We start from the raw sequence: 9,838 nt of genomic DNA, 5'->3' as shown, positions 1-9,838 counted from the left end.
TTGGTTTTTAGGAATCGACTATAGCGTTCACCTTAGCGGGATCCGCTCTAAGGCCTCGCTTCCCAATGAAGCACCCTAAGAAAGGATTTTTTTGCGCCAGAAATGCATTTAGATGCATTGGCATACAATGTATTCGTGCGCATGCACTCGAGCACTGCTCGCAAATAGCGCGGGCGCAATTTGGTCTTGAAGACCGCGGAAACCAAGTTAGTAGGTAGGTTTTTAGCGTTTAATAAAACTCGGTCTCCGACCATATAAGAATTAATACAGCTTCTGCCCTTGGATATGCTTGTTCTTTTTGCTTGTCTTGGCTATCAGCCATCGTATCTCTTACAAGTATTAAGATAATAGATCGCGTCGCCAGAAACTCACTTATTGTTTTTGAAGGGTCCTATGTTTTGTATCTGCGGGCTTTTCTTCCTCTCTAAGCCCTGAGCTTGGTAGGGAATCTTAGGTACTTTTTGGTGTGAGAGGACATAGAGGAGGTGTTTAGCTGGTGACATGTATAACGTTTTTACTGGTAATTTACCACTGGGAGCTTTGAGCTCCAGCGCTTTGGCGTCTGAGCACATAGACTGCGTAAAATGTCTTCAATGACACGATTGACACGTTCAGTTTGACCACCGGTCTGTCGATGGTCCGCGGTGGACGTGTCCAATCTTGTGCCAAGCACTCGGAAAATTGATTTCCAGAATTAACCCGTGAAACAGGGGTCCCGATCAGAGACAATTGCCACTGGCAAGCCGTGTTGTCGAAACACGCGATCGATGAATAGCCTTGCTGTACCTTCACCATTAATGGCATCTGGCACCGCCGGTAAGTGAGCCATTTTGCTCAGTCGATCAACAAATACCACTATGCCAGAGTTACTGGCCGAATCTTTCGGTAGACCGAAAGCAAAATTCATACAAATGGACTCCCAACCCTCTAGAGGTACGGGCAGACTTGCCAGTGGCGCAGCAGCATGCGCCGAGGGTTGAACCCGTTGGCAAGTTTCGCATGTACGAACGCATGCGCTGACCTATTTATAGAGTTTGAACCACCGATAAATCTGGCTTACAGAGCCGTAGGTCTTGTCTCTACCGAGATGGCCACCAAGGACAGTGTCGTGTGTCTTATAGAGGATTCGGTACTTCAAATCCTCATCATGAGGACCAACGACGCGCGGAGGATCCGCAGCGTCCGTGCGATGAAGCAATAGGTCATTATCGACAGAAAAGCGATGAAACCTTGCACGCAAACGAGCCGACAATTAAAACCCGATTTAGCGTTTTTTAGAGCTCGTAGCAGAGCTACACACTGTTCATCTTTGGCGTAAGCCGAACGGATTAGTTCAGTAATAGGCGACATGATAGTCGTTAAATTAGAGAGCTCATAATCCGGCCTGCGTGATAACGCATCGGCCAAAGCATTCTGCTTTCCAGGCTTTAATTCACCTCGAAGTTGTACTCGGCGAAAAAGGGTTAGCCATCGGGCCATTCTCTGTGAGAGATGGGGCGACTTAGTCGCCGTGTATAATGACGCGGGGTCTGTATATATCACAAACGGCTTAGAGCCGAGCAGATGATCTTTGAATTTGACGAGAGCATACTTCAATGCAAGTAACTAACTCTTTGTCATGAGCTGGGTGGGTCTTTTCCGCAGCTTTAAGCTGTCTAGACTCGAACGCAATAACACGTTCACGACCATCAGCATCTTTTTGTAACAGAGCACTGCCAATGGCGAAATCTGAAGCGTCACAGACGAAACTGAAAGGCCAATTTGGATTTGGCGTGTCAGAATCTGGGCATGGATAAGACAATCCTTATTTGCTTGAAAGGCATTATGTTCTGTGCTAGGCCAGCACCATTATGTATCCTTTTGAAGAAGATGAGACAATTGTCTAGCCATATCAGCCTAATTTTGCTATATTTGTGTAAATAATTGGCGAGACCCAACCACTTGCGCAAATCCTTTTGGTTTTTAGGAATCGACTATAGCGTTCACCTTAGCGGGATCCGCTTTAAGGCCTCGCTTTCCAATGAAGCACCCTAAGAAAGGATTTTTTGCGCCAGAAATGCATTTAGATGCATTGGCATACAATTCATTCGTGCGCATGCACTCGAGCGCTGCTTGCAAATAGACCCTACGCAATTTGGTCTTAAAGACCAAGAAAACCAAATTAGTAGATAGGTTTTTAGCGTTTAATAAAACTCGGTCTCCGACCATATAAGAATTAATACAGCTTCTGCCCTTGGATCTGCTTGTTCTTTTTGCTTGTCTTGGCTATCAGCCATCGTATCTCTTTCTGTCTTAGTACACTAAATCGCGCCGCGAGAAACTTGCTTACTTGTTTCCGTAGCAGGGCTGATATCAGCAAGCCTATCGGCTTGTTCTCCACGACCAAGCCCTAAGCCACGCAGTGGAATCGTTAACGGAACGCGTGGGTGGGTGAGACCGATGACATAGAACATAGTATAGCCGGTAGAGGCATGTACAACGTTATTTAACGCAAATTTTACCACTGGGAGCTTTGAGCTCCAGCGCTTTGGCGTCTGAGCACACACACTGCGTAAAATGTCTTCAATGACACGATTGACACGTTCAGTTTGACCACCGGTCTGTCGATGGTCCGCGGTGGACATGTCCAATCTTGTGCCAAACACTCGAAAAATTGATTTCCAGAATTAACCCGTGAAACAGGGGTCCCGATCAGAGACAATTGCCACTGGCAAACCGTGTTGTCGAAACACGCGATCGATGAATAGCCTTGCTGTACCTTCACCATCAATGGCATCTGGCACAGCCGCTAAGTGAGCCTTTTTGCTTAATCGATCAACAAATACCACTATGCCAGAGTTACCGGCCGAATCTTTCGGTAGACCGAAAGCAAAATTCATACAATGGACTCCCAACACTCTAGAGGTACGGGCAGACTTGCCAGTGGCGCAGCAGCATGCGCCGAGGGTTGAACCCGTTGGCAAGTTTCGCATGTACGAACGCATGCGCTGACCCATTTATAAAGTTTGAACCACCGATAAATCTGGCTTACAGAGCCGTAGGTCTTATCTCTACCGAGATGGCCACCAAGGACAGTGTCGTGTGTCTTATAGAGGATTCGGTACTTCAAATCCTCATCATGAGGACCAACGAAGCGCGGAGGATCCGCAGCGTCCTTGCGATTAAGCAATAGGTCGTTATCGATAGAAAATCGATGTAACCTTGCACGCAAACGAGCCGACAATTAAAACCCGATTCAGCGTTCTTTAGAGCTCCTAGCAGAGCTACACACTGTTCATATTTGGCGTAAGCCGAACGGATTGATTCAGTAATAGGCGACATGATAGTCGTTAAATTAGAGAGCTCATAATCCGGCCTGCGTGAACGCATCGGCCAAAGCATTCTGCTTGCCAGGCTTATGATTCACCTCGAAGTTGTACTCGGCGAAAAAGGGTTAGCCATCAGGCCATTCTCTGTGAGAGATGGGGCGACTTAGTCGCCGTGAATCATGACACGGGGTCTGTATATATCACAAACGGCTTAGAGCCGAGCAGATAATTTCTGAATCTGACGAGAGCATACTTTAATGCAAGTAACTAACTCTTTGTCATGAACTGGGTAGCTCTTTTCCGCAGCTTTAAGCTGTCTAGACTCGAACGCAATAACACGTTCACAACCATCAGCATCGTTTTGTAACAGAGCACTGCCAATGGCAAAATCCGAAGCGTCACAGACGACACTGAAAGGCCAATTTAGAATTGGCAGTGCCAGACTCGGGGCATGGATAAGACTATCATTATTTGCTTGAAAAGCATTATGTTCTGTGCTAGCCCAGCACCATTATGTATCCTTTTGAAGGAGATTAGATAATGGCCTAGCCATATCAGCGTAATTTTCGCTATACTTGTGTAAATAATTGACGAGACCCAACCATTTACGCAAATCGTTTTGGTTTTTAGGAATCGGCCAATCGACTATAGCTTTAACCTTAGCCGAATTCGCTCTAAGACCTCACTTCCCAATGAAGCACCCTAAGAAAGGATATTTGTCTGCGCCAGAAATGAGTTTAGATGCATTGGCATACATTTATTTATTCGTGCGCATGCTCTCGAGCACTACTCGCAAATGGTCTGAATGGTTTTCCACATCCGACGGGCCCCGATTCACACGACTCTTGACAAATATGTCATTAAAATAAGTTTGTGCATAACCTCGATGAGGGCGGAACAATTGTGTCAATAGACGATTGAATGTTGCTGGGGCGTTGGAAAGCCCTTGTGGCATTACCAACCATTTCCATAGCATACCGCTTGGGGTGCTAACCGCTGCAAGCGTAATATCGTTAGATCGTATGAGCAGTTGGTAATAACCATCGACTAAGTCAAGTGCACTGTACATTGTACATCCCACCATTTTGTTCTGAAGAACATCCTTTCTAGGAATGGAGTTTTTTGCTGGCATAGTGGTAGCATTAAACTTATTATAAGCTGTATAATGTGCCATTGACCATTTACAGTTTTGACACAAAATGTCGGTGTCGAATGAGGAGATTTGCTCTCTCGTACCATTCCAGCCTCGTGCTTAGCACGGAAGAAATCGTCAATGACGTCAACTGTTCCCTTGGCAAAGGCCACTGTCGTGTGACACAGTTTTTGGTTCCCGACACCAGGTCAATTCCATGACGAACACCTCTACCCGGAGGTAAAAGAGATGGTGAATTGTGCATACCACATCTTGGAATTTCTAAATCAAGAAATAAAATGGATCCTAGGATCTTTAAGGACCAATGACCCACTCCGCGCACTTAGTGCAGCGTTTGTGTCATCCAGGACATCTTCGTCCAGAAGTGACGATGAGTTTGACTCAATCATAGGTCTAATGACCACCATCTCAGATAAGTTGCCAGCCTTTAAGGCTCGGCCGCGTTTATCGATAGACATTTCGTCTAACTCTAAAAGAGCATGTAACGAAGGGATTGCCGCAAGGCTAACTTCTCCCTCCATGTTACCGATTGCACCATTTACAAGCGTTTGCAATTGCTCGCTCGTATCACTTTGTGAGGTATAGACGCTTCGCGTCTCCCCTGACTTAGAGTCGAGGCAATACGCCTCTTTGAGGCCGGAACATTCACGTCTCCAAGTTTTTCAGCCTGTATTGGTTCCATACGAGAGCTGGTGTCTAGCTCGACATCCGATAAGGAGTTAGGTAACTCAACCTCCTTTACCAGCAAACGTTTATGTGTCGCTTCACGTGCATTAGAAGGGTTTAATCCAAAATGCCCTGGCAAACGCCAATAGTGTCACTATTTACACTCACCTCGGCTGACCATACTCGGTGGACTTAGACGTTCCACTCTACGTATTGAAGGGATTTTTTTACACCCTTGATGACTCGGCCTTAGGCCAACAATGCTTTTATCATTCAGTGAATCGTTTTAACAACAAGTGTCACTCGACGGAGTATGTGCCGCTTCCTTCTTCTGAGTCTGGCTCAAAATTAATGTGTTCAACATTGGAGTATATTAACTCAGCCTTCCAATGGCTAAAACACTGACAGACTCAGTCAATGATACGCGCCAATAGCGCTTTTGTTGCCTAGCAAAGGTGGGTTCATGACTCTATAAAACTTTGCTAGGAGCATTGCGCGTGGCGCTTAAGGTCTTAGACCTCCATCGATCCATGGCTCATGGCGTTTAAGCCAGGCCATACCAAGGATGAGATCATATCTCGAATCCAAATTAAGGACGAGACAGCGTCCCATACCGTCAAAGTCAAGAAACTTTATACCTAAGTTCAATGGAACTTTAGGATCAGTGACACGAGTCCCAGTCGCTAGGCGAACAGTGATTGTATCAGTTTTATGCGCTTTAAGCGTCTTAACGCATTGTTGACTTCCTTCAAAAAGAAGACGTCGAGCGTAATTGCAAGACGCTCCTGGGTCAATTAAAATTGACCATGGCTTTTTAAAGCTCTTCACAGTCGCTTGAGCGACTAACAACCCAGGCTTGTACTCACACCCCGTGCCGTTACGCCCCGAGCTAATTGGGGCCAGGTCCTGTTTACTCTTACCTCTTAGAGGTTTAACAGAGCCTAGTTCTTCCCCAGAAGGGTGCCCGCACCTACTGGGTATCGACACTTTCCGCACCGTACCAGATTTCTGGTAAAGGTCGGAATTGGTGCTCTTTCGAGCTTTACGCGTATTTCGTAGGGGACAGGCCGGACAAAAATGTTTCGTGCTTCAGCACATAAAACATATACGAATGTTCTTATGCTGTTCCACAGCTTGAAAAGCCTCTTCTCCTTCCTCAACGAGGCTTAGATCCATGGGTTCCGGTCTTTTAAACGGTACCCATGTGCTTGAAGAGCTTGTTCGGTAAACAGGCGTGCTAACACGAGCAGACTATAAGTCGAAATCAGCGCGTAACGCTATGGCAAATGCCTCTTCGAAAGTAGCAGGATGAGATCGGAATAATTCCGTCCGGGCAACGCCCTAATTGAGACCCCCCATAAAGATTGTTACGACAATAGCTTTTTGCATCGGGTCTTGATGCATAGATTCGATGATAGTTCTCAACTCCTGGACATAGTCTTCTAGGGTTCGTTTACCCTGTCGAGACGCTATGAGCAGTGATCTCATGCGAAAAGCCTGATCAAGCGGTGCAAACACACTAGTCAGTTGCTGTTTCAGCGAATCCCATGAGGAAAAAGAGTCGTTTATGGACGTACTGCACGATAGTGCCTACTCCATGGCTCTACCTTCGAGTTTGGAAATGGCCATTGTCACCTTTTGTCGTTCTGTTAACAAGGCGAAGTCAATGGACATCTCCATCTGCTTGTTAAAAATCTCCCTCTTCTCCCCTAAACGTCTTTACATTGACAGCTAAAGGGCTAGCCTTCGGCTCTGAAGGTAGGTACAGAGATGTACCGAACTGGCATAGATGCCGCTAAGTGATCTTGTACCTGGCCGATCAGGGAAGCTTCATATCGCATGAAGGCTTCAAGCCTTGCATGCAGGACCTCTGGTCACTGAAAGATTATGAGCTCCGCATGTTTAAGCCCAAATAAAGTTTTGAGCTTGTCGAAAGTTGCGCGTTGCGCCTCTAAAAATTCTGGAATCTCTTTCATTTTATTGAGAATTTAGTCTTGTAAAGGCTCAGCCTTAGATTGACTACGAGTGCTGATAGGTGTAGCTGAGCTACCACGCTCCTTAAGTCAGAGGAAGACTTATAAACTCAGAGAGTCTCCTAGTTCTATAGAACTAATGGGTTTAACAGCAGAGGGAGTCGTACAAGCTATTTAAACTTAATGAATTCTAGTTCAAGGGATTCAGGGGTTCGTAGAACCAAGTGGCAACTAGTGTCCAAGAGTAAATACCTTAGAAAGGCTTCTATCGCTTACAGATCACTGCGCAAGCTCTATGAAGGCACTTAATCCTTTAAGATCAAAAAGCAACTGCACTTTATTTAATTCTTTAAATAAAACCTTACCCTAGCTCATTCAAAAAATAGATTTCGGCCGCCAGAATTATATCTGGCGGCGAACACATTTGTTACCTATAATAAATGGGATTTTAGTAATTCACAATTTTAGAATAGGTCAAAAGGTATTTTGCCCATAAAGTATATGTACCACAACAACGGCTCGTCAATCGATGTATGCCTCATTACACCAAACGTTTTACGGGCTCGGCCCCGGATGATCGTGCGGCCTTTCAGAAATTACTGAGTCGGGCGATGCCAGTGACTTGGTCCAGTCATCTACAATTGGCGTAGCAGGTGACTTTTCCCCGTCATTTGGAATGTCATTAACAGATGTCATACCCCCAGTCAACTCCAATAAGAGTAGGAGGTGACATGTTCCCTGCAGTAGACGCATTAGCGTCTACTGAAACATTTGCCTTACTGACAGCTGCACTGATCCCAGCACCTGCTAGCTTAGCAGCATCACAGCCCACGCGCACGCGCACAGACTTAGCCATCCACCCGCATCGACTTATTCGTCGCCATCTTGGTTTTGGTAAAATCAATAAAGCAAATAAGATCGGTATTTTGATTAAAAACAATAATGCATATAAAGTCAGTATTTTGATAAAACCATTAATGCAAATTAGACGGAAAGACATAATATCTTTTCCTGTCACCCTCCACCAGTCGCTGTAGTAACTGTTGATTAGGAGGGGTAATGTAACGGGGTGTCCCGTTACATTAGTATTATTTCTTATAAGAGGAATAACAATAATTATTTGCTATAAGAAGAAATAAACAAAGAAGTACAAAATTATCAACTTTATTCATTTTGACTTAAATAGTTCCAATAATATTAAATTTGATTTTATTGATGCAATAATATATTAGCTCAATTGATTGGTTGATTTATATCTAAATTAATTCTGCCAATCGTTCATAGACACGATTGTGCGGTGCGCAAGTAGGCGCCATACTTAGTGAGATATTAATATAATAAGTTCGATAGTAGATAGAAAATCGTTACGGAGGAAACTAAATAGATTAAACAGTTTCACTTTTTCCTGGTTCTAATCCATTGAATTACCTCTAGTAGCTAAAGACCCTTAGCTTTTTAGAAACATTCCTCTGTATCCCCGGGTACGCGAAGTTTCGAGGCACCTAACCTACACTGTAATCAGTGTAAGGTCAACTAGTACTTACCAGTACTAGTGAAAGGTGCTCCGTTACATTTAGTCGTTTAACACACTGTATAAACCACTTGCGTGACGAGCCCTCCTCAAAGCGCGACGTTATAACTACTAATCGCATCTTCCGACAAATAAATGTCTTTACTTGCTTTTGACACGCCGCCACTCGTGACAAAGACTTTCCAAACACACCCGGAAGTCCATAGTACATCCACCAGAATAACCCCGCGACGTGTATGCTGGAAGTCGTTAGAGCGGGTATTGGCCGCGATTTGAAAGACTTCTCTGTCGAGTACTAGAAGAGAACGCTGGTTCAATCGAGCCGTGAACGAAGCTGCTTCTCTTCGCCCAACGGCAACTTGAGTAAATAATCTCATGACGGTCCTCGAAGTCACCTGGGCAGAACGATCAGTGTTTTATCGCAAACATATGTACAATTTCTATGGTCCGTTGCCTACAGTCACTAGCTCTGGTTTGCCGAAGTGCCGAACTTGATTGCGGACAATATTTTCATCGTACCGGGACTCGAATATTCAAGCATCTTGACCGAGACGTCCCCAAGATCACCAAAGTACGCCGTGTATATCCCTCGCTGAAGCAAGAGTAGCCCGACAAATAGTTGAAAGATCGAGATACTCGGCTGATGGATCGTACACAACACCGTACGTCCCGTACGGACAATCGGGTTTACGCCATGCATGAGAATTGACGCCGACCCTACGTCGTCAAAGAACAAAATACTTGGATTCGCGACGACTTCCACGCCAATCGTCACGCGCTTCTTCTCTCCAACCGAGAGACTACCGACCAAGCCCGACATGGCCGTCAATTCAAGCAAATCCAAGGTTTCATGAATCAGATTCATTCGTTGTTCTTAAGAAACCGCGGAGGCAGTCGCGATTTCGCGGAAAAGACCACCGTTTCCTGAATCGTCGCGGCTTCCGAGTAAATGATTTGTCACAGTACGCCGCAATTCGACTAAACTTCGACGGGTTCTTTAGCACACCATTCACAATAATTTCATTAGGCGTAGATTCTCTCACAGTGAGGCCTTCTCACTTTTTCTACGCAAGTTTCATAAAAGTCTGCTGTAATGTCCGATTTCTGTAAATGCGAAAGTCGGAGCAGAGATTGTTCGCAGAACGGACTGTATTAACGAGATTATCCGCAAGCAGTCGGTACCATAAGTATTTTAACCTTTTCAGAC

The 9,838-nt window shown here is 45.1% G+C and overlaps 1 protein-coding gene across 1 annotated transcript; it reads right to left on the bottom strand.

The window, feature by feature from the left end:
• Nucleotides 1-9,094: 9,094 nt before the first annotated feature.
• Nucleotides 9,095-9,496, bottom strand: CCR75_007625 (uncharacterized protein; the record flags this gene model as incomplete). The annotated part of the gene is made up of 1 exon (XM_067965683.1): nt 9,095-9,496. The coding sequence occupies one exon, from the start codon at nt 9,494-9,496 to the stop codon at nt 9,095-9,097; it is 402 nt and encodes a 133-aa protein (XP_067815015.1).
• Between the last annotated feature and the right edge of the window lie 342 nt (nt 9,497-9,838).

The sequence above is a fragment of the Bremia lactucae genome, linkage group LG10 (assembly GCF_004359215.1).
Source record: "Bremia lactucae strain SF5 linkage group LG10, whole genome shotgun sequence".
Taxonomy (NCBI): domain Eukaryota; phylum Oomycota; class Peronosporomycetes; order Peronosporales; family Peronosporaceae; genus Bremia; species Bremia lactucae.
Note: the sequence above shows the minus strand (reverse complement) of the source record. Positions and strands in the feature narration are given on the sequence as shown.